Consider the following 23199-nt stretch of genomic DNA (forward strand, 5'->3'; position numbering starts at 1 on the left):
ATCAAGTCCAACTGTCAACCCAGCACCACCACCAATAAATCAATGTCCTCAAGTACATCCTCTGCCCTGCTTCAGAGTTTCTCCCGGTCTCTCCCCTGTCCCTGCACAGAAAAACCATGTTTACAAGAAGACCCTGCAAGCCTTAGTGTACCCCATCTCCTGCACAACGCCCCACAACTTTGAGGTGTGGACCGCCACCACCCCCACCTACTGCTACGAGTGTGAGGGGCTGCTGTGGGGCATTGCCCGCCAGGGCATGCGCTGTGCCGAGTGCGGCGTCAAGTGCCACGAGAAGTGCCAGGACCTGCTCAACGCTGACTGCCTGCAGAGTAAGGACGTGGGGCCCTCAGCCTTGTCCCTTCCCACCTTGCAGAGGGAGGAGGGAGCAGCCCCAGAGAGCTCCGCTCCTGACCTGGGCATGGGAAGAGTGGTGGGCAGAGCAGACTCATCCTGGGCAGGGGATAGATCCCTCCAGCTTTGAATTAATTCATGCATGGAATTGTAGAACCATGAAATTGTTAAGGCTGGAAAGGACCTTTAAGATTATCAGGTCCAACCAACAACTCAGCACCCTTAGCAGTCACCACTAAACAATGTCCTCAAGTGCCACAGCCACTTGTTTTTTGCACACATCCAGGGGTGACACCATCACTGCCTGGGCAGCCTGACCCAGGGCTGGACAACACTTTTGGGGAAGAAGTTTCCCCTGATACCCAACATAAACCTTCCCTGGTGCAACTTGAGGCCATTTCCTCCTGTCCCTGTCCCCAAGCCCACCATGCCAAGCTGTGCAGCTCTTGTCTCTGTCCTGGGTACCACCAGCCCCCCAGCCCATCTCACCCATGCCTGTCCTCTCCCAGGAGCAGCAGAGAAGAGCTCCAAGCATGGAGCAGAGGACCGGACCCAGAACATCATCATGGTGCTCAAGGACCGCATGAAGATCCGGGAGCGCAACAAGCCAGAGATATTTGAGCTGATCCAGGAGGTGTTTGGGGTCAACAAGACCACACACACACAGCAGATGAAGGCAGTCAAGCAGAGTGTCCTGGATGGCACCTCCAAATGGTCAGCCAAGATCAGCATCACGGGTAAGCAGCTTGTCACCTTCAGCACTGGGGACCCTGGGAATGTCCCCAGTGCCCAACCCCTCATTCTGCCAGGCAGCTTCAGCCCCTGGGGGGACACAGGTGCCTGTTTCAGGGATCTTCGTGTGGCTGTGGCACTGACTTCTCTCTCTCTGTTCTCTCTGCTGTGCTGTGCTGTGCTGCAGTGGTCTGTGCCCAAGGCCTGCAAGCAAAAGATAAGACAGGTTCCAGTGACCCCTATGTCACTGTCCAGGTTGGAAAGACCAAAAAAAGGACTAAAACTATCTACGGCAATCTCAACCCAGTCTGGGAGGAGAATTTCCATTTGTAAGTTCACCCCTGGTCTCCCCCATTCACATTCACAACCACAGCCTGGTTGTGCCAGCCTGTGCTGGCTCTTGCCATGTCCCAGTAGGGTGGGGGGAGCCAGCTGGGCCTCATCCTGCCTCCATTGAGGTTCTGGGGTCCCTTGGAATTCTGTTTTATGCCATGAGCATGTGACTCCAGGGGCTGGTCCAGGCTGTGCTGGGGCTGCCTGGGTGTGGCACAGAGCCCACTAGGAGGAGGTTGGTGCCCTTGCATCTGCTCTCTTCCCCAGTTTCTGCTTTGTGCTAGTCCCTTTTGTTTAGGGAAGCAGTGATGGGGAGTAGCTGGAAAGGTTTCACTGCTCGTGCTGGAGCTTGCCTTTGTCACCTTCCCAGCGAGTGCCATAACTCCTCTGACCGCATCAAGGTCCGTGTGTGGGACGAGGATGATGACATCAAGTCCCGCGTCAAGCAGCGCTTCAAGAGGGAATCCGATGACTTCCTGGGCCAGACCATCATCGAGGTCCGGACCCTGAGCGGGGAGATGGACGTCTGGTACAACCTCGGTAAGCAGCACAGCCTGGGGCCCTCGCCCTGGGCTCAGGGCTGACACATCCTGACCGTGCTGGGAACCCCTGCCCTGGACTCCAAGGGGAGTGCTGCCAGCCATAGGCTGAAGGCTATTGCAGCAGGGTCTGCTCTTAGAAACAATTTAATATCAAAAGCCATCAGGATAAAGTGTTTTCGGGGTCATTTTGAAAACCCTCTACCCGGAAGGTTCTAGAGCACCAGTCGCCTGCAGAAGGGAAACCAAGGCCCAGAAAGGCCATGTCTGTAGTGGCTGGAAATGTGGCCAAATCCCACCTCAGCCTGGCTGCACGTGGTGCTGGTGTCCCCTCAACCCTGGCCCTGTGCGAGAGCATTGTACTTCCCTTTGGGGCTGGCAGTGAGCAGGGTTGCCCCCGGGGAAGCCTCACACCTTGTCCCTCTCCCTGCACCCACAGACAAGCGCACAGACAAGTCTGCAGTGTCGGGAGCCATCCGGCTGCACATCAGCGTGGAGATCAAGGGCGAGGAGAAGGTGGCTCCTTACCACGTTCAGTACACCTGCCTGCATGAGGTGAGCAGCCCAGACAGGCACAGGGGGCACGGCCCCCTCCCCAGCAGTGCCACCCCGCCACCACCTGCCCTGGGGAGCTGACAGGACTCATGTGTACCTCCAGAACCTATTCCACTTTGTGACGGATTTGCAAAACAACGGGGTGGTGAAGATCCCCGATGCCAAGGGGGATGATGCATGGAAGGTGTACTTTGATGAGACAGCACAGGAGATCGTGGATGAGTTTGCCATGCGCTATGGGGTGGAGTCCATCTACCAGGCCATGACGTGAGTCCTCTGCCCCCATCTGGTTCAGAGGGGCTGCACCCAGCCTCCAAGTGGAGGGTTACTGTTCCCATCTGCCTCTCCTGCTGCCATTGGCACTCATCTCCCTGCCATGGGTGCAGACTGGCCCCAAACCTGTGCACCCATCTTTCCCCTTCCCAATGCACTCTGGCACAGCCTCATCTCAGATCCTGTGTCTAGTTTGGGCACCACAAAATCAGAAGGACGCAAAGCTGTTGGAGAGTGTCCCAAGGAGGGACACGGAGCTGGGGAAGGTCTGAGGAGCGGCTGAGGGCACTTGGCTCGTTCAGCTGGAGCACAGGAGATGAGGGGAGGCTCCTCGGGGGCTGCAGCTCCTCCCGAGGGGAGGCAGAGGGGCAGGGGCTGAGCTCTGCTCTGGGACAGCTCCTGGAGCCCAGCGAGGGCTGGAGCTGTGCCAGGCCTTGGCATGGAGCTCAGGGAAAGGTTCTTCCCCCCGAGGGTGCTGGCACTGCCCAGGCTCCCCAGGGAATGGTCCCGGCCCCGAGGCTGCCAGAGCTGCAGGAGCGTTTGGACAGCGCTCTCAGGGCTGCTCAGGGTGGGGCTGTTGGGGGGTCTGGGCAGGGACAGGGGCTGGGCTGATGATCCCTGGGGGTCCCTTCCAATTCGGGATGCTCTGGGATTCAATGACTTATGCACCCCAAACCCTGCATCCCATCCCATGGCCCTAAACCCTCAGCTGACCCTTCTCTCTGTAGGCATTTTGCCTGCCTCTCCTCCAAGTACATGTGCCCCGGTGTGCCAGCAGTGATGAGCACCCTGCTGGCCAACATCAACGCCTACTATGCCCACACCACCGCCTCCAGCAATGCCAATGCCTCCGACCGCTTTGCCGCCTCCAATTTCGGGGTAAGTCCCATGGTACGTAAACGCTCTTTTCTTTTTCTCTCCTTTCTTTGGGAGGGGGTGGGGGGCTTGAGAAGCAAAACGAGCTGTGCAAAACACCCCGCTCCAACCTGCAGCCAGGCAGCAGTGGGGTCAGCCCCTGCTTGCCCCAAAAATCATCCCACTCCTGTGTTTCAGGAAGGAAAAAGAGCCACCACCTTCCCAGGAGAAGGGCTAAATTTGCTCCCCAAATTATTATGGGAGCCTGAGCAAACTGGGACCCTGTGTGGCAGTGTGCCAGGAGGGGGGGCCACCTTGGTGGCAAAATCAGAAGCGTGTGGCCACGACCTACCCCTGCACTTCCTGGGGGGTCTTGCACAGCCTCGTGTGCTTTGGGGGACCCTGGCCTGCTGCAAACTCAGCCAGTTGTGCCAGCACCACTGGGTGCCAAGTTGGGCGAGTTTGTGGTAGGGCTGGGTGCCCCTTGGGGATGTGGGTGAGGAGGGGCCGAGCCCTCACCTCGGCTGCCCCACCCGTGCCATCCCAGAGGCAGGAAATGGTCGCTCTGGGTGTGCATGGGTCGAGCCGGGGTCAGTGCCCAGCCCCGGGTGCAGCAAGGTGCCGGGTAGCCAGGGACACAGCCAGGGCCGAGCTCAGCTCGGGCAGCTTTGGCTCACCTCCACGTGCCTGTTGCAGGGGGTAGCTAGAGCCGAGTGAGCTGTGCCTCCGGATCACGCAAGAGAAGGAAACCAAAAACCCGCCTTTTCTCTAACATGGAGGATTTTAAAAACTTGTCTCTTTCTCTTTTTTTAGAGAGCCTAAGGTTGGGTCTAAAGTGCCCGGCCGTGTCGCTTTAACCCTGAGTACCCGTCGTGTCCCGTGTTAGAGTGCTGCGGCCGCTCCTTGGGTGTTGGGGACGCACGGCCCGGCCCAGGGCCCGGCTGGGCCATCCCCGCGAGCGCCGAAGGTTTGCGGTGGCCAGCACAGGCTGTGGGCATGGCCGAGCCAAGGACTCGCTGCCCCTCCCACCCCTGTGCTCTTACCCAGGACTCAGACTCTGCTCCAGAGCCCTGCGGGTCAGCCCTGACCCCGCACAGCCAGGGGGGTGCCCAGGGCTCTCATGGGAGGCCCACATGGCTGTCCAGAGCCTCTCCACCAGCAGGAGCACAAAGGAAAATGCTCCCCAATGACATTTTGGGGCCAATATTGGGAAGAAATTCTTCCCTGTGAGGGAGTGAGGACTGAGGTTGCCCTGAGAGCAGCTGTGGCTGCCTCATCCCTGGAAGTGGTCAACACTAGATTGGATGGGGCTTGGAGCAACCTGGAATAGTGGAAGGTGTCCTTGCTCATGGCAGGGAGTAGAATAAGGTGGTCCTTAAGGTTACTTCCGAACCAAACCAGTCTGGGATTCTATGATTGCTTTGTCTCTGACCCTTGATCCAATCCACAACCCAAGATGGGATTTGCATCCTGCCCTGTGCTCTCTGGATGGGAGCTGGGCTGAGCTGAACTACAGCCCCTCAGCCCCAGTGGAGACCCCCTACATGGGGTGTTTCTTGCTCATGTCCCTTGATGCAGCCCAGTGGAGTGAGTGAGGAGTCCATGGAAATGTCCAACTCCTGGGACCACCCTGAAGATGGGCAACCACTGCATATCCTTTCCCTGCCCTTTTTCTTGAGCTCTTGGAAAGCCCCAATTGAGGGGCTACTGATCCTGCAGCCCCTCTCCCAACTCTTGTCCAAGCCCAGGCTCAGAGGTGTTCCAGTGGGCAGGGCAGACAGATCAGCCTGTCAGCCTTCCAGGAATGACAGGGGACACGTGGTGTCACCTCTCCGTCCTGAACAGCACCTGGCATGGCCACATGTGCCCCAGGAGCTGCTGAGGGCTTTGAGTGAGCCCCAGCCACCAGCAAGGAGATGCTCTTCTCTGCAGGCATGTCCTGCCCATTCAGGGCTCAGAAGGCAGGAAGGCAGGCAGGAAGGCAGGAAGGAAGGAAGGCAAGAAGGAAGGAAGGAAGGAAGGAGAGGGCTGAGCTGAGAGCAGAGAGATACAAGGGCAGGGGGGTGGGGTCGGTGCCTGCCGCCTTTGCCCTGTTCACCTGCCCCCGGGGCGTTTCTCCACAGAAAGATCGCTTTGTCAAGCTCCTGGACCAGCTGCACAACTCCCTGCGCATCGACCTCTCCATGTACCGGGTAAGGTGCCTGCCCTGCCTCAGTATCCCCACCTGAAGCAGCAGGTGACTGCTCCCTCACCCTCACCTGCCCTTGTGAATTTTGAGGGCAACTCCCCTCTTTCCTTTCCAGAACAACTTCCCTGCCAGCAGCCCCGAACGGCTGCAGGACCTGAAGTCCACAGTGGATTTGCTGACCAGCATCACCTTCTTTCGGATGAAGGTACTGCTGGGCGCCCCACTCACCCTACCCCTCAGGGGATCCGGCTCTCTTTGGCCCTGGTTCTCTGTGGGTTGGGGCTGTGCTGGCCTCTGCTGCTCCTGGGTGGGTGTCTGGGGGTGCTCCAAAAACCATGCTCTCCCTGCACACCAGGTCCAGGAGCTGCAGAGCCCCCCACGAGCCAGCCAGGTGGTGAAGGACTGCGTGAAGGCCTGTCTCAACTCCACCTACGAGTACATCTTCAACAACTGCCACGAGCTCTACAGCCGCGAGTACCAGACAGACCCGGTGTGTGGGGCAGGGGGAATGCTGGGCACTGACCTCCTCATCCCATGCCCTCCTCCTTTTCCTCATACTCCTGCTCCCTCTCCAGAGTGCTCAGTGTGCAGAATGATCCCCAGGCCTTGGAGTTGGAGCTTTGGGGTTGAGATCAGGACAGATGAGGGGGTTGCATGGGTCCTCCAGGGTATTCCCTCCTGCTCCCTTGTTAGCCCTAACACAAAGTTGAGCCCTGTACTGGGTGACCAAATTCTTCACTGTCTCCCTGCACCTCCAGACTAAGAAAGGCGAAGTGCCCCCCGAGGAGCAGGGCCCCAGCATCAAAAACCTGGATTTTTGGTCGAAGCTCATCACCCTGATTGTCTCCATTATTGAGGAAGACAAGAACTCCTACACGCCCTGCCTGAACCAGTGAGTAGATGCTGGGGAAAGAAACACTGCTGTGCCCATGTGGAGGCAGTGGGATCTTGAGGCCTTTGGAAGTGATTATCACATCCATTCTGCAGATAGGAAGGCTGAGACTGCTGGGAGGTGTGTGAGGGATGTCTGTCCACATGGAGGGCTAATTCACCCTATGTTCGTAGCCTCAAGCTGTGCCAGGGGAGGTTCAGGTTGAACATCAGGAAGAATTCATGGAAAGGATGGTCAGGCATTGGATGGGGCTGCCCAGGGAAGTTTGAAGTCCCTACCCCTGCAGGTGTCCAAGGAAGGCCTGGATCTGGCACTCAGTGCTTTGGGCTGGGTGACAAGGGGGGATCATTCACAGGTTGGACTCAATGACCTTGGAGGCCTTTTCCACCCTAAAGGATTCTGTGATTCACACTCTCCCCTCGCCCCAGGTTCCCCCAGGAACTGAACGTGGGGAAGATCAGTGCTGAGGTGATGTGGAACCTCTTTGCTCAGGACATGAAGTATGCGATGGAGGGTGAGTCCCACCTGCCACCCTCTGCCAGAGAGGGAGGACCCAGGCAGGAGCTGTCCTCACACCTCCCCTGTTCCTGGGCAAACCCATTTCATCTCCTCATCAACACCATGCATAGCTTAACCCCCCACAAAAGCACTTCCACCTTTTAACCCTGGAGCTGCCCCTGGGGAGCCACACCCCAGATTTGGGGCTCAGAGTAAGCCCCAGGCCCTTTCCCCGTGCAGAGCACGAGAAGCACCGCCTGTGCAAGAGCGCAGACTACATGAACCTGCACTTCAAGGTGAAGTGGCTGTACAACGAGTACGTCACCGAGCTGCCCTCCTTCAAGAGCCGCGTGCCCGAGTACCCCGCGTGAGTGCAGCCCTGCCGGGGAGGGGGAGTGCTGGGCACTGACCTCCGTGGGGTCTGCTGGCCACCACGAGGGCTGCTGGCCTCACCACGGACGGGTCTCTCTTCCAGCTGGTTTGAGCCCTTCGTCATCCAGTGGCTGGATGAGAATGAAGAGGTGTCACGGGATTTCCTGCACGGAGCACTGGAGAGGGACAAGAAGGATGGGGTATGAACAGGACTAGGGACGCAGTCTCGGGGGCGAGGGGCTTGTCCCTTGATGCCCAGTATGTCCTGACCGGGGCCAAAATGTCCCCCACACATCCTGCTGACACCTCGTCTCACTCCTGCAGTTCCAGCAGACCTCGGAGCACGCGCTCTTCTCCTGCTCCGTGGTGGACGTTTTCTCCCAGCTCAACCAGAGCTTTGAGATCATCAAGAAGCTGGAGTGCCCTGATCCCCAGATTGTGGGGCACTACATGCGACGCTTTGCCAAGGTGGGCACCTGCCAGGGCAGGGGTCAGCACCACCCCTGGGACCCCAGTGCCAGCCTGGCTGGGACTGCTGGGCTCTCTGTGCCCTCTCCATCCAGCTGTGGGCAGCCAATATGCTACCAACACACCCTGGGGCACTCCCAGCTCTGCTAGCATAGGATATTAATTAATTAGTTATGAGCTAATTGATGAGTTATTTTCTTAATTAATATAGATTAATTAGAACTGGCTTGCAACATAGGAGGGAGTTACGTGCAAGCTTGGTGGCTGTTGCCTTCGCAGCTGTGCTGGAGCTGCCCATGGAGACCAGTTGTGCTGGATCTGCCTTCCAGTGGCTGTGCCCATGTTGCTCCTGGTGCATGAACATGAGCCAGGTGTGCCCAGGTGGGCAAGGAGGCCAATGGCACCTGGCTTGTACTAGCAATGATGTGGCCAGTAGGACCAGGGCAGTGACTGTTCCCTGTGCTGGGCACTGCTGAGGTCCCACCTCAAATCCTGGGGTCAGTTTGGGGCCCTCACGACAAGAAGGATGTTGAAGGGCTGGAGTGTGTCCAGAGACTGGAACAGAGCTGGAGAAGGGTCTGGAGTACCAGGAGCAGCTGAGGGAGCTGGGAAGGGGCTCAGCCTGGAGAAAAGGAGGCTCAGGGGGGACCTTGTGGCTCTGCACAGCTCCTGACAGGAGGGGACAGCTGGGGGGGTCGTGTTCTGCTCCAGGGAACAGGGACAGGAGGAGAGGAAATGGCCTCAAGTTGTGCCAGGGGAGATGTGGGTTGGATATTGGTAAAATGTCTTCACTGAAAGGTTTTTCCAGCCCTGGCACAGGCTGTGCAGGGCGATGGTGAAGTCACCATCCCTGAAAGTGCCTAAAAAACATGTGGATGTGTCACTTGAGGATATGGTTTAGTGGTGAACATGGTGGTGTGCTGAGTTGATGGTTGGACTTGAATTTATAGGGCTTTTCCAACCTTAATGATTCCATGATCCTGTGATCCATGAAGCCAGAGGGGATGTGTCCAGATATGAGTTTTTTTCACTGTTGTTGGACTCATGATTTCCTTTTCTCCCTCCTTACCCCTTGTTGCTGCTGTCTGGGTGTCTTCCTTGGTGCGCTCTTTGGCTGCAGACCATCAGCAATGTGCTGCTCCAGTATGCTGAGATCATCTCCAAGGATTTTGCCTCGTACTGCTCCAAGGAGAAGGAGAAAGTGGTGATGTATCTCCCTTTTGCTGTCCTCACTTGGTGGCCCCAGCTGTCACCTCAACCCCAGGGTGGTTGGGTCCCTTCCTGATGCCAGGGTGGCTTCTGTCACACTATGACATGAAATAACTCATGCACACCTCTAAGATCAAAAGAGCAAAAGGAAGCAACTTTTATTTTTGACCTCGCAATATATAGAATTCCAAAAGTGACAGGGGATTGGAGGAAGAAATTGCTACTTTACCAACCACACTGATCAAACTAACAATTGATCAATTCTCTCCTCCCACAAAAAATGCAAAACAATCATTATTTACTTGACAGTGCATGAGAAACTCCAGTAGAAATATGTAAACATCAGAAGGTATAGAAAACTTTTAAAGAACTTTAAAACTTTTAAAAGAGCAGGGTGACAGGATTCCATGCCATCCCTGTCCTCATGTCCAAGGTGGGAGTGTCCTGGGGCTGGGGGCAGCTGTCCCAGCCATATTTATTGGTGCTGATCCTCCTCTCCATCCCACTCCTCCAGCCCTGCATCCTGATGAACAACATCCAGCAGCTCCGTGTCCAGCTTGAGAAGATGTTTGAAGCCATGGGTGGGAAGGATGTGAGTATGGGGGGGTTCCAGCAAGGAGCCTTGTTGGGGGTGGGATCATTCCCTTCCCAGTTCCCCAGTGCTGGGAGCAGACCCCTTCCTCAGTGCTGTGTGGGGTCACACTGTCCTGCCCCATGGCACCCTGCTGTCCCACCACGTCAGACTGGGAAGGGCTTCGCCCTGCCCAGGGATGCATTTGGGATGCAGAAACTTCCCTGCGGGCTTGTTCAGGAGCCCTGTTGGCTTCAACAACCTCTTCCTCCTGCAGCTGGACACAGAAGCCAGTGATATCCTCAAGGAACTGCAGGTGAAACTTAACAACGTCCTGGATGATCTGAGCCGAGTCTTTGCCACCAGGTACAGCTGGGTGAGAGGGCAGGGCCGTGGGCAGAGGAGAGGTCTGGGGGTCCCACAGCTGTGGCTGGCCTCAGGCTGGGGGCTCTGGGGGGATATGCTGAGCTGCCTGCATGTTGTGGTCCCCAGTTTCCAGCCACACATCGAGGAGTGTGTGAAGCAGATGGGTGACATCCTGAGCCAGGTGAAGGGCACCGGCAACGTCCCCGCCAGCACCTGCAGCAGCGTTGCACAGGATGCTGACAACGTCCTGCAGCCCATCATGGACCTGCTGGACAGCAAGTGAGTGTGGGGGCAGCTGGAACTCCCACCCTGCCCCTCCTGGCCTGGTCAGGCAGTGCGAGGGACACGCGGAGGGGACACGGGAGGGGTGACACGTGGGATCTCCTCTGCGCAGCCTGACGCTCTTTGCCAAGATCTGCGAGAAGACGGTGCTGAAGCGGGTGCTGAAGGAGCTCTGGAAGCTGGTGATGAACACCATGGAGAAGACCATTGTCCTACCCCCACTCACGGACCAGACGGTGAGTGATGGGCAGAAGGACCAGGGACCCTGAGACACTGGGGACTGACTGGGGCCAGTGTGGGACGTGGCTGGCCAGGTGCCCTCACTGGCATGTGACAGGGTGGGGACTTCACTGAAATCTCCAAAGCCTTGTCCAGCTCATGGCCAGGAGAAGGATGGAAGAGAGATCCTTGCTCCAGAACCTTCTTGGTTGGCTTTGGCAAAGGACCTTCCTGCCACCTCCATTGTGGCATCAAGAGGGGACACTAGCCCTTTCTTATCCATCCTTCCCTCAGAGCTGGAACAGCATCCCATGCCACACTGATCCACACTGGCTCTGGGTGTGCTCCCTGTGCCAGGAGGTGAATCTGGGGGCTCCTGGAGTTTGGGGAGACGCTGCTTGTTCACCTTGCTGAGGGGCTGAGGGTTTCATGAGGATGGGGGGACATATTCCACAGCAGGGCTGAGCTGTTCCTCCTGGGAGGTTTAGGAAAGCAGAGCAAACTCAGGGAATGGTCCCTCTGTGAGGCTCCATATCACATTGCCATTTGTCTGCCCCCCCTGCACCTGAAGCTTCCTGAGGTGGTTCCTTTGAAGTCAGGCAGGAAAGGGTGACAATGAGTGCTCTCAACCAGCCACACACCTGTCACTCTTTGGTGGCTTTTTTCACCATTACAAAGCTGGGCTCAGGCTCTTCCTTGGAGTTCCTGGAGCTGTCTGCCTTTATGTGACCTTTCTGGGACTGTGGAGCTCTTGTGCTGTGTCTGTGAGGGACAGCACAGTGATGACATGTCAGATGTCAGCCCTCAGTGGTGCCACTCACTGTCACTGTGTCACAGCCCTGAGCCTGGCTCAGGTCAGCCACGTGTCACTTCTGATCAGGCTCACGCACCCTTGGCCAAAGATGGCCAAATCTCAGAGGAATGCTGGTGCCACTGAGTCCCAGTCCCAGTCCCCATCCCAGTATCTTTCCAGCTGGGCTGTGGAGACAGTGCTAGGGCAGAGGAGAGGGCATGGACATGTGGCTCTGTTGGGTGATTTTCCTGAGGGCAGACAGTCCCTGGAGAGGGCTGTGCTGGGACTGGTCCCTTGGGCAGGGCACATCCTGCCCAGGTGTTCCTGGGTGCCAGCCCACAGGGTGGCCGGACAGGGTGCTGGTCTGGGGGTCCGTGTCAGAGCCAAGTGTTGACTGGGGTCCCTGGAACTGAGCCCCCTGGGGCAAAGCCCTCCCCCGACAGTCAGGGGGGACTGGGCAGGTGAGGATGGGGCTCCTCGGGGGCTGTGGAGCCTGCGGAGCAGCGGCAGGGCAGTGACACCGAGTGCTGTGGCTGGGGGACACCCATGGCGCTGTCGGGGGCGGGGGGCAGCCAGGGCTGGCGCTGGGGAGGATGGAGGAGGCAGGGGCCGACACTCACGTCATGGTTGTTCTCTCCAATTGCTCCTCTCGCCCCTCAATGGCAGATGATTGTAAGTACGGCAGCTCCCTGTCTGTCTGTCTGTCTGTCCGCTCTGTGTCGGTCCTGGCCTCGCCGGTTCTTGTCTTGTGTGGCTGCCCGTGCCCTGCCCACACCCTCCTTGGGCTCCTGACCTGGTCCAGCTCCTGGTCCCCACCCCTGCCTGGCACTGGCTCCTGGCCGGCACATGCCAGCCCCTCCGGGATGTGGTGGGTGGAGAGGTCTTGGACAGAGTGGCAGTGCCGGGTGTGGGGAGGGACAAGGGGAGTGATGGGGTGGGAGGGGACGGTGATGGCAGTGCCGTGTCATCAGGGTCTGCCAAACCTGGGCTCCGTGCTGAGGGGAGGAATACCGCGGGAGGCAGAGCAGGGAGCGCTGCGTGCCTGGAGTCAGGGCTGCTCGTCCTTTCCCTCGTGCCTCAGTTTCCCCCCGAGGCCGTGGCTGGGGTCTGGCTGTGGTGGGGGTGAGGGCAGAGGTTTTCCCTGCCAGGAGGAGGGAGGAGGAGTCTCTCTGGGGGGACACGGTGGTCCCTGGCCCGGGGGCTCGGTGTTGGGGCAGGCTGCTGGCACAAGTTGTGAGGGATATGACCCTGGGAACCTGGACTGCTGGTTCCCTCCTCGGCACCGCTGCTGGGTCCTTGCATGGCTTTGACTGAGCAGTTTCCTTCTGTCCTCTTCTGACCAGTCTGTGGCTGTGGGTTTATGCCCCTGGGGGCAAGGGATGGGCAATTCCCCCCTACAATCCTGTGCCCACCCCTGTTGTGACCCAGGCACCTGTGCAAGAAGAGCAGTGGGAGCCAGCTGCTGGGTGCTGGTGCCAATCCCTGCAGGGACGAAGGCCCCTCTGCTGTCCCCTGACACAGCAGCATCTGGGGAAGGCTTAAGGGCAGCCTGGCGCTGCATCTCCCCTCAGATCTCATGGGGACCTCATGAGAACCTCATGGGGACCTCGTGGGGACCCCATGTCCCAGCTTTGCTGCTCTGTGGGAAAGGGCAGTGTCAGCTCTGTGTGATACAAGCTCCTCTTGTTCACCCACCACCCTGTGCCAGGGCCAAACCCCCTCCTGGCAGCCCTGTTTGGCTGTACCTGTGCTGCTTGTTCCTTCTGAGGCTTCCCAGCCAGCTGACTCTGTGCTCGCCTCTCCTGACTCCAACAGTCCGTGCTGAGAGCCGAGTTCATCCCCCCACCATGGCACTGTGGCTCATTCCACACAGTTCCTCTTGCCTGGATCAGTGTGGGGCTGACACTGGGCCCACCCCTGCACAAACCAGAGCTCTGCGTGCCAAAGCCAAATCCCAGCCACTCTCTCCCTGCTCCCTCCCCAGTGCTGGGAGCACCTGCCAGAGCTGAAGCAGGATGTGTGGGGGCACCAGAGCCTGCCCACACACAGCTGGATCCTGTATTCCAGCATGGATCATCCCTCACGGATTCAGCATCTCTGTATCTCAGCAAGGATCATCCTCATAGATTCAGCATCCCTGCATCCCAGCAGTTTCCTAGTGTGAGGACAAGTTCTCCAGCAGTGCAACATTCTGCTCCTCAGTGGGGATCCAGCACCCTGATGATGCCAAGCCCTCACTGAGTATCCCGTGGGGACCAGTCCCCCAGTGGCTGTCCTTCAGGAGCTCGTGATGTCTCTGCCTCCTGTGCCCTGTGTCCTGTCCAATGCTGTCCCCCCACCCCACACTCAACCTCTGACATTGCTTCTACAGGGCACGCTCTTGAGAAAACATGGCAAGGGGACAGAGAAGGTAAATAGCTGTGGGCTCCATGTGTGTCACTGCCCCGGGGCCACACTTGTGGTCTCACACCCGCCTGCTGTGGAGGTCCAGGCTTGTCCGTGCTTCCTCTGTTGTGCTGTCTGGATGTGCTGTTGCCTGCGTGGTGTTGTGGTGAGGCGTGCTGTGCTGTGTGCTGGGGACAGCCCCAGTTCTGTGTGTCCCCGGGGTAGGGAGCGGGGGCTCTGTGGTGTTCAGTCCCCGTGGGGTGGATGTGGGGTGTCACCCATCCCCGTGGGGAACACTGCCCCACAGCCCTCAGCACCAGCTGCCTGGTGGGACAGTGAGGGGTTGAGACCCTGTGCATGGGAGACCCTCCACACAACCCCATCGTACTGTGGGGGCTCAGGAAGAGGGGACCCCTGTGCTGGGCCATGCTGGGCACAGTGAGGGCCCCGGGGCTGCTGAGATCCCCCGGATCTCTGAGCCCACTCCCCCTTCCTTGCTGAGCCCCAGCCCTGCTCCAAGGGCTTTCTCCAGCACATGGGCTCTTGCCCTGTCTGAGGGCTCCTCACCACAGGGTGGGGGCCCAGCAGTGACCCCAGCCTGCTCCCCAAATCCTGGTTCTTGGGAAGAGCCATGCCAGCATCCATCTGGGCAATGCCTGCGGCTCCCCCTCCTCTCCTGGGGGACACTGGCTCCTGCCCAGTATACTGAGTGTGCTGGGTGAGCTGATTCCTTCTGATCTCCCAGCCCCAAATGGGGTGGGGAGCAAACCTGCCCGCCCTCAGAAGAGACCTGGCACACTCATCACAGCTTCACCAGCGTGGGCACGGGGCTGAGCCTTTGCAGCTGTGAGCTGGTGCCCAGCCAGTGGCACCAGCAGAGAGCTGGGCAGAGCCAGAGGAGAGTACAGGGCCAGAGCCCTCATGGCCAGGGGATGTGGGGGGCCTGGATCCGCGGCCGAATGCTGCTGGGGCCACCAGTAACTGTCCCTTGCTGTTCTCTTCCAGAGCAGGGTGAAGCTGCCCAGTCACACTGAAGTAAGGACATGGCTCTTCTGCTCCCCACTTGGCACTGCTCTCTCCCCTTCCCTCCTCCCTGTCCCTTGTCCCTTGTGCTCTGGGTTGGGGGCTCCCAGCTCAGTACTGTCCTGTTGTGCTCTGTTTTGGGGACACCAGTGTCCTCAGCTCCCAGCCTGTCCACTGACTGGGGGAGATGGGAACAGTGAGGGTGGAATTAATGGGACAGAACTGGGTGGGCAGAGTGGTGGGCACAAAGGGTTAATGGGGACATACAAAATGTGGACATGGAGGGGACAGACCCCTGTAGAAGGTACTGGTTAATGGGAGAGATGCTTAGGTTCCTGCGTTGGGAGGGACTGGAACTACTGGTCCTGGGAGGGGGAAGGTAGTGGGGGTCTCTGAGCCCCAGTTTATCCAGTTGCATTTGCACACTGGAGGAACTGAGCAGGAGAGCTTGTGCTCAGCGCAGTCAGAGGTGCCAGGCCAGGGCAGTGAGCAGGACCTGCCCATGCAGGGGGCTGTTGTGCCTGTGGGCCCCACGGAATGGCTCCATGGCCCCTGCCATGGTGGGGGCACAGGGCAGGCAGAGGCAGCCGGGGTCTCGCACCCAGGGACTCCCTGGGGTGCCAAGGGGCTGGCAACCTCCCTGGGACTGCTGGGGCTGGGCAGGGCCCCGTGTGGCTGGGGGCTGTTTGGTGCCTGTGGGGTTCGGGCCACGTCCTCCCCATGCCCGCTGTCCCTCGCTCTCGCTCTGCTCCCGCCGTGTCCGATGTCCGAGCGGTCAGTGCCGTGCTGTGCCGGGCCCTGCTGGATGCAGGAGCAGGTGCTTGGAGCACAGGAAGCAGGATGGGACTCTTGGGCCGAGCTGCTTGTGCTGAGCAGAGCCAAGGGTGATGCCAGGGTGACGTCCTGCCCTGGGGTCCTCAAGCCTGCAGCCTCACAGCTGTGCTGAGAACCTGGGGCTGCCAGCCTGGTACCTGTGCCACCTTCCTGGCTGCTGTCCCCTGGAGCCTGGAGGAGCCCCTGGAACTGCAGCAAGCTTCTGGCATGATGTGCCCAGCCTGGGCATGCCACTCCAGCCCGCCTGCTCACCAGGGCTGTCCCTGTTTCTTTGCTCTCTGCAGGGCACACAGATGATTTTCAATGCGGCCAAGGAGCTGGGGCAGCTTTCCAAGCTGAAGGTGAGGGCTGGGGAGCTGGGCTGGGGGTCACCAAGCTGAAGACGAGGGCTGGGGGTGCTGGGTTGCTCTCTGTTCCAGGGTGGGTGCCAGTGCCACTGCTGCCAGGACCCCACCACTGCCCCCTTGCTGGCTGGGCTGGGCTGGGGGCAGCGGGATCCTGGTCCTGTGCTGAGAGCAGGATCTGTGTCCCCCAGGACCACATGGTGCGTGAGGAAGCCAAGAGCCTGACCCCGAAGCAGTGTGCCGTGGTGGAGCTGGCGCTGGACACCATCAAGGTGAGGGCACTCTGGGGCATTTGGGGTTCCCCTGGGGCTCTGACCCTCAGGCCCAGGCACGGGGAGCACCAGGGGAACCCTCTCAGACCTGCTGAGCGTCCGGAGGCCTTTCCCCCTCCAGCAATACTTCCACGCCGGCGGCGTGGGGCTGAAGAAAACGTTCCTGGAGAAGAGCCCTGACCTGCAGTCGCTGCGCTACGCCCTGTCCCTCTACACCCAGGCCACAGATCTGCTCATCAAAACCTTCGTGCAGACCCAGTCGTCGCAGGGTAGGACACGCTGCCCTGGCCCCCGCTGGGCTCTCGTCCTCCCAGGCTGGGCCCTGGCCAGGACCCACCTTGGCTCTGTCCCAGTGGGGCCGGGGGTCCCAGCCAGGCTCACGGTGGGGAAGAGATGGGTGGGGTAGGAAGGGCTTTTTCCTCCCGTGCCTCGCAGGTGAAGAGGGGCCGTGGTGCCCAGTAGCAGCTGCCTGGCACTCTCCAGTTCCCCACCAGCAAGAACAGTGGGTCCCCAGTGCCAGGGCATTGCTGGACTGGCATGGAAATGGGGCCTGTGGGTGGGGGGAAGGTCACCCTCTGGTCAGGTGTCATAGTGTTTGTCTGGATGGCCCCAGGCACCCAGCACAGATGGATGCTGTGCCAGGACCTGTCCTGGGCATGCTGGGTGCCCAAGCCCCCGATCTGGGCTCCAGGGTGCTGGGGTGCAGTGCAGGATGCTGGGCACCGTCCAGGGCAGGATCAGCTCTAAATGCTGCCCTTTATTCTGTCCCTTGGCTGCTGGAGGAGAGCCCTGAGATGCTCAGTGGTGGTCCCAGGCCACCGCAGGGTGCCCCAGCCAGGCTTGTCTGCGTCCTCGGGGAGTGGGACGTGCGTTTGCTGTCCGTGAGTCTCCTTCAAGGGACGTCTGTCCTGTCTGTGCCTCCTGTGCCAGCCATGTCGGGGGCGTGGGGTTGGGTCTGGTGGGTGCCAGCACCCCTGGGTGTACCCTGTCCCCAGGAGCCCACACTTGGAGCTGGGGGTGCCTGGCACTCCTGTGTTGCTGCAGTGTTGTCCGGGTGCTTGGCCGTCAGTCTGTCTGCGAGATCTGATCTCTCTTTCTCTTTGTTTTCCCCCCTCCCTCACTGTTCCTGTTCCCCACACACATCATCTCCTTCCTCCTCTCTTCCTCATCTCCTCTCTTCTTCATCTTTTCCCTTCTCCCTTCTTTTGCATCTCCTTCCTCCTCTCTTCGTTGTCATTTCCTTCCGCCTTCATCTCCCTCCTCTTTTTGTGTACTCTGTGCCGTGTCTCTGTCTCTTTCTCTCTCCTTCCCACTAGTTCATGGTGGGAAAGGGATTAGGTTTACCCTTAGTGAAGAGGTTTATCCTGAGAAGGGTACGTGTGCTACTCGCCCGCCCCTGCACCTGCCTGCCGCCGGCCTGGGCTAGTAACAGTCCCAGCACCGCGGGCTGGGGTGGCCTGGGGACCCCCCAGCATCACTGGCCTTGGGGACCCCCAGAATGGGCAAACTGCCACTCCCAGGGCTGCTTTGGGGGGAGCGTGGAGGAACTGTGCTCAGCCATATTGACCAGCCCCAGAGCGGGTCGGGGGCTGTCCCCGTGGGAATAGGGGTGTCTGCCCACACGCTCTGGGCACCCCACATTGTCCCCAGCACTGCTGCCTGGTGCAGCACTGCTGCACCCCCTGTGACCTCCCCCTGGGACGTGTGGCCCTAGGGGAGGCCATGCCACATCCTGTGCCCTTCCTGCCCACCCTGCTGCCCTAAGGACCATTACTAGCCCTGCTCCGGCGCGCTCCGTCTGCCTGTCCTGGGGCGCAGGGAATGAGCCCCCCGCGGGCCCTGCTTGGCCTCCATCACACCCTGCTGGGGGCCGGGGCTGCACCCCCGCTTGGCCTTCCATGCCCAGACCCCCTCCCCACCTGCCATCGCCTCCATCCCGGCTCAGCATGCGGGGGCTGGAGGGGAATGTGCCATCGCCAGCCTTGGCCTGGCCTGGCACCCTTAGTGGCATGTGGGGACGTGTCCTCCTTCCACTGCTATTCCCATCCTGAGAGCTGCCCCCTGAGCCCCGTTGGATCTCTGTTGCCCCATCAGACCCACAGAGCCTGCCCTTCTGCCTTGGACCCTCATCCTTCACCCACGGGTGCATGCATAGCTCTGGGGTGGCGTGGGGTGGACTGATCCATTGGCTGAAGGTCACCCAAGGTCCCCAGGCTCGGGGACCCCTGGGCTTGGTGTGGTCTCTGGGATGGAGGGGTACAATGGGGTGGGTCAGCCTTGAGACACTGGTAGGGCTGTGGCTGCCCTGGCTGGGTCCCTCCTGCCCAGGGCTGTGCCCATGATGCTGTCACCCCTCTGTGGCCTGAGCACGGGGAGCTGGGCCACTGTCCTCTGCCCCATGCTGGACAGACCCCTCAGCCCTGCCTGAGCAAGGGGGGGTCACAGGGGTGGGATGGCAGTGTGCTGCTGGGGGTGTCCTGCCATGTCCATCACAGCTGCTGCACCCACCTGGTGTGCCCACAACCCTTTGGGACACACCCTAATGCCCATCCTTTTCCACCCCTGGTGGGTGACCTGCCTCCTCAGTGGGGTTAGTGTTGGGCAGGGCATGTCAGGAACATTGGGAAAACAGGCAGTTCCATGTCCTCCCTCTGTCACAGGCTCTGGCGTGGATGACCCCGTTGGGGAGGTGTCCATCCACGTGGAGCTCCTGACCCACCCCAGCAGTGGCGAGCACAAAGTCACCGTCAAAGGTGGGTCCTGCTGGCCGGGGTGCCGGGCTCTGGCAGGTGACAGTGCTCCATGAGCCTCTCCTGTCCCCTCCTTGCAGTGGTGGCTGCCAATGACCTCAAGTGGCAGACCTCGGGCATCTTCCGGCCCTTCATCGAGGTCAACATCATCGGGCCCCACCTCAGTGACAAGAAGAGGAAATTTGCCACCAAATCCAAGAACAACAGCTGGGCCCCCAAGTACAACGAGAGCTTCCAGTTGTGAGTGGCACGACGGGCTGGGGGTGTGGGGACAGGCTAGGGAATGTGTCCCCAGCACGTGGGGACCCCCGAGATCTGCCGGGGAGTTTGTTCATCTCTGATGGGTTTTTTAGGTATTTTCTCATTGGTAAAAGCAGGGAGAGGGGAGTAAAAAGGAAAAGGCTTTTCTAGGAGTCGGGGTGGTGACACCAGCCGTGTAGGGGCTAGGGCTGAAATGTGACCCCACCTGCCAACACTGCCCGTCCCTTGCCCCCTCAGCACGCTGGGGACAGAGACGGGCCCCGAGTGCTACGAGCTGCAGGTGTGCGTGAAGGATTACTGCTTCGCCCGGGAGGACCGCACCGTGGGCATCGCCGTGCTGCAGCTGCGGGACATCCTGCAGCGCCCCGGCTGCGCCTGCTGGCTGCCCCTGGGCCGCCGCATCCACATGGACGACACCGGCCTCACCGTGCTCCGCATCCTCTCGCAGCGCAACAATGACGAGGTGGCCAAGGAGTTCGTCAAGCTCAAGTCGGACACGCGCTCGGCCGAGGAGGGCAGCAGTTAAAGTCCTCTGGCCCCCAGGCTCGGCCCCCGCTCCCGGCCCCTGACAGAACCCTCCAGCCGTGTCTAAGCCATAGGAGTGGCCGCAGAGGAGTCGCTGCCCCGGCCCTGGGGAGGGGGTGCTGTGGCTGCAGTGACAGACCCTCCCCTCCCTCCCCGGCCACCATGGCTGGCTGACAGCGGTGCCAAGCACAGCCAGGCCCTGTCACACCCCGCAGGAAGGTGCTGGTGTTCGGGGGGCTGCAGGGAAGGGCTGGAGCCGAGCCTGGCTGAGGGGAGCAATCTGCCCTTCCCCTAGTCTGTCTGAGATGGAGGAACCCCAGTGGCTCATTTCTTAACCTCTACTGTCCCACCCAGTCCCACACCTCACCGAGTGACACAAGGAAAGGGCTGCAGGGGGTGGGTGTGTGTCTTGTGCCATGTGCGGGTGTTGGTGAGTGGCTGGCACAGCGTGATGGCCCCTTGTCCCCATCCCTGAGCGTGGTGGTGTGTCCTGAGGGCCGGGCAGCTGCCAGCCCTGAGCACATATGTGTACATATGTAAATACCTGTACATACAGGGCAGCTGGACAGGCTGTGTCCTGCACCCGGAAGGGCTATTGGGGCTGTTGGGTCGGCGGGTGCAGCCCCCACAGGCCCTGCACAGGGTCCCCTCCCTGGCTGGCAGCAGCATCACCAGGGTCGGGAGCAGCAGGGAGCAGCCCCCGGCCCATATCCTGTCTTCCCTGCCTTGCTGCCACCGTGGGCTACCCCACTGCCCCCCATAAGGTGCCAGGGCTTGGGGAGGCAGGGGCTGGGGGCACCTGAGCAGAGGACTCGTTCCTCTTTGCTCTGGCCAGTAGGGACCAGCATCCCTGAGCAATGCAGCCCATGGGATTTCCTTGGCGCAAGCAAAACCCTTCCCACCCCACCCCAGAGAAGCCCTCCCTCCAGTCCCCCAGTAAGCACCAGTTCTGTGCCCCCCAGTTCCCCAGTGAGCACCATTTCTGTGTGCTGTGGTGTGCATGTCTCGTGCGAGTGCCTGGGAGGCCTGGCTGTGTGGTGTTGGGGTGGCCACCCCAGCTGGCCGGTTTGCCCCGAGTCCTGGGGCAGACAGAGGCCTCATGACCCCTCAAATCAATACAGCTCTCTCAGCCCCTCCCCTCCCAAAACAGGGTACCCCAAACGGCCCCCACGCCCCTTTGTCTAGAGGGTTTGCCTGGGACCAAAGGGTTTCACTTTGCTCTCTCGTTTCTGTTGAATGTTTACACCCTTTTCTACCGGCTGCTCCTGCACGGCCGGGCTGGGGCTCGGCCCTGCAGCCCGGCCGTGGTGCCCTGGCCCTGTGCCCCCTCCCCAGCCCGTCCTGTCTGGCATGTGATTGAACTGACCAGTTCTGCTCCTGTAGCACAGTGTCACCGAAGCCTGTGTGTCTGTCCCGCCCACCGCGGCGGCTCCCATGGATGCATGACAGTGAGATGTTTTGCACTATTTTGAACTTTTTGGGCTCTGTAAAAATATTTTATTATAACTGACATTAAAAAGCACACCCTTCACTGTGGCTCCTGTGAGGAGTTGGGAGGGAATGGGCACCTGGGGGCATTCCCATCTCAGTGCAGCACTTCCACCTTTAAAGGGAAACCCAGGGATATCCAACCTCAAGGTTAACCAGCTCCAAGGTTAACCAGCTCCAAGGTTAACCAGCTCCAGGGATAACCAGCTCCAAGGATAACCAGCTCCAAGGTTAAAACTAGCTCCAAGGACCAATAAGCTCAGGGATGATCCCTGTTGCCACTCAGCCTCCCTGAAGGTAGCTTTGCAAAACAAAGGATAAGTGTTACATGGAGTCACAGGAACAAAGAATCCTGGAATATCCTGAGCTGGAAGGGACCCTCAGGGATCAAATCCAGCCCCTGACCCTGCCCAGACCCCCCAACAGCCCCACCCTGAGCAGCCCTGAGAGCGCTGTCCAAACGCTCCTGCAGCTCTGGCAGCCTCGGGGCCGGGACCATTCCCTGGGGAGCCTGGGCAGTGCCAGCACCCTCGGGGGGAAGAACCTTTCCCTGAGCTCCATGCCAAGGCCTGGCACAGCTCCAGCCCTCGCTGGGCTCCAGGAGCTGTCCCAGAGCAGAGCTCAGCCCCTGCCCCTCTGCCTCCCCTCGGATGGAGCTGCAGAGCTGGGACAGATGTGTCCTGGGAAGTTACACTGCTCCCAAGCACAATGCTGATAATTCCCAGGCATGGGAGTGATCAGGGACAGCCAGCACAGCCTCATGGAGGGCAAAGCCATCCCTCGCTGGCCTCGTGGCCTTCCATGATGGGGTGACTCCATCAGCAGATAAAGGCTGAGCTGTTGATGGCACCTGCCCAGACTTGTGTGAGGCTTTTGACACAGTCCATCAAAACACTTTCTCCACTAAATTGGATTGATGTGGATCTGATGAATGCAGGGCCCTGATGACATACAGAGAGAGCTGGAGCTGTTTCTGGGCTCTGGCAGTGTCCTGCCCCACCCTTGAGAACTGGGGAGCTGCCACCAGGCTTTGCTAGAATCATGGAATGACTTAGGCTGAAAAGGACTTTAAAGCTCAATCCAACCCCATCCTTGTTCTTGGGCTCTTTTCCCAGTGATCCTTGATGGATACACCCTTTTTTGAGGTTTTCTACATTAATTAGCTTTAATCATCATAGTTTCTCATGGGGCTCCTGTGCCTGTGTGAAAAGAGAGCAGAGGTTCCCTGGAAGGCCGTGGTAACACAGGCTGTGCCCCTGCAGCCGAGGAGGTGCATGGGGAGCAGAGATGGACCTGCAGCCAAGGAGGGGCCTGAGCAGAGCAGGGGATGTGCCCAGAGGGAGCTCTGGGCCTGGGCAAAGGCTGTGCTAGGACAGGCCCCTGGGGCCTGAGCTCCAGAGGATTAAACAGTGGCCAAACAACCCAGTGAAATCTCAAAAGGTGCTGAACCCTCACGGCCTTCCCAAACTTCAGAGGGTTAAAGCACCTTGAAATGGGACACTGGCAGCAGCCCAGGGGCAGCCCAGGCTCAGAGGCAGCCAGGGAAGGTCAGGCTGAGGGTCTCAGGGATGTGGAGCTCCCGAGGAGCAGCGGGAGCCGGTGAGGGAAGATGATTCTGGTGTCCCCCAGGAGCTGCTCAGGTCCCTCCCCGTCGGGTCCTGCAGCCGCCTTTGTGGGGACAGCAGTGAGATCGGGGGACAGCAGTGAGATCGGGGTACAGCAGTGAGATCGGGGACAGCAGTGAGATTGGGGTACAGCAGTGAGATCAGGGGACAGCAGTGAGATCGGGGGTGTCCCCTGGCCCCACTCACCTCCCCGCTG

The 23199-nt window shown here is 59.7% G+C and overlaps 1 protein-coding gene across 1 annotated transcript in view; it reads left to right on the forward strand.

Annotated features, from left to right (window-relative positions):
• UNC13A (unc-13 homolog A) overlaps positions 1–21421 on the forward strand; it is a 37365-nt gene extending 15944 nt beyond the window's left edge. Inside the window, exons 15-40 of the mRNA XM_077788776.1 lie at positions 110–329; positions 861–1088; positions 1271–1412; positions 1787–1956; positions 2395–2510; positions 2614–2777; positions 3512–3662; positions 5762–5830; positions 5942–6031; positions 6182–6316; positions 6585–6718; positions 7147–7232; positions 7457–7583; positions 7692–7788; positions 7913–8056; positions 9177–9260; positions 9780–9857; positions 10114–10202; positions 10329–10481; positions 10597–10720; positions 16023–16079; positions 16274–16354; positions 16476–16623; positions 19015–19107; positions 19185–19344; positions 19603–21421. Of these exons, the coding sequence (XP_077644902.1) occupies positions 110–329; positions 861–1088; positions 1271–1412; positions 1787–1956; positions 2395–2510; positions 2614–2777; positions 3512–3662; positions 5762–5830; positions 5942–6031; positions 6182–6316; positions 6585–6718; positions 7147–7232; positions 7457–7583; positions 7692–7788; positions 7913–8056; positions 9177–9260; positions 9780–9857; positions 10114–10202; positions 10329–10481; positions 10597–10720; positions 16023–16079; positions 16274–16354; positions 16476–16623; positions 19015–19107; positions 19185–19344; positions 19603–19891 (3429 nt within the window). The 3' untranslated portion in view covers positions 19892–21421. The remainder of the gene's footprint in view (positions 1–109; positions 330–860; positions 1089–1270; positions 1413–1786; positions 1957–2394; positions 2511–2613; positions 2778–3511; positions 3663–5761; positions 5831–5941; positions 6032–6181; positions 6317–6584; positions 6719–7146; positions 7233–7456; positions 7584–7691; positions 7789–7912; positions 8057–9176; positions 9261–9779; positions 9858–10113; positions 10203–10328; positions 10482–10596; positions 10721–16022; positions 16080–16273; positions 16355–16475; positions 16624–19014; positions 19108–19184; positions 19345–19602) is intronic.
• The last annotated feature ends 1778 nt before the right edge of the window (positions 21422–23199 follow it).

Source organism: Lonchura striata, chromosome 28 (assembly GCF_046129695.1).
Source record: "Lonchura striata isolate bLonStr1 chromosome 28, bLonStr1.mat, whole genome shotgun sequence".
NCBI lineage: Eukaryota > Metazoa > Chordata > Aves > Passeriformes > Estrildidae > Lonchura > Lonchura striata.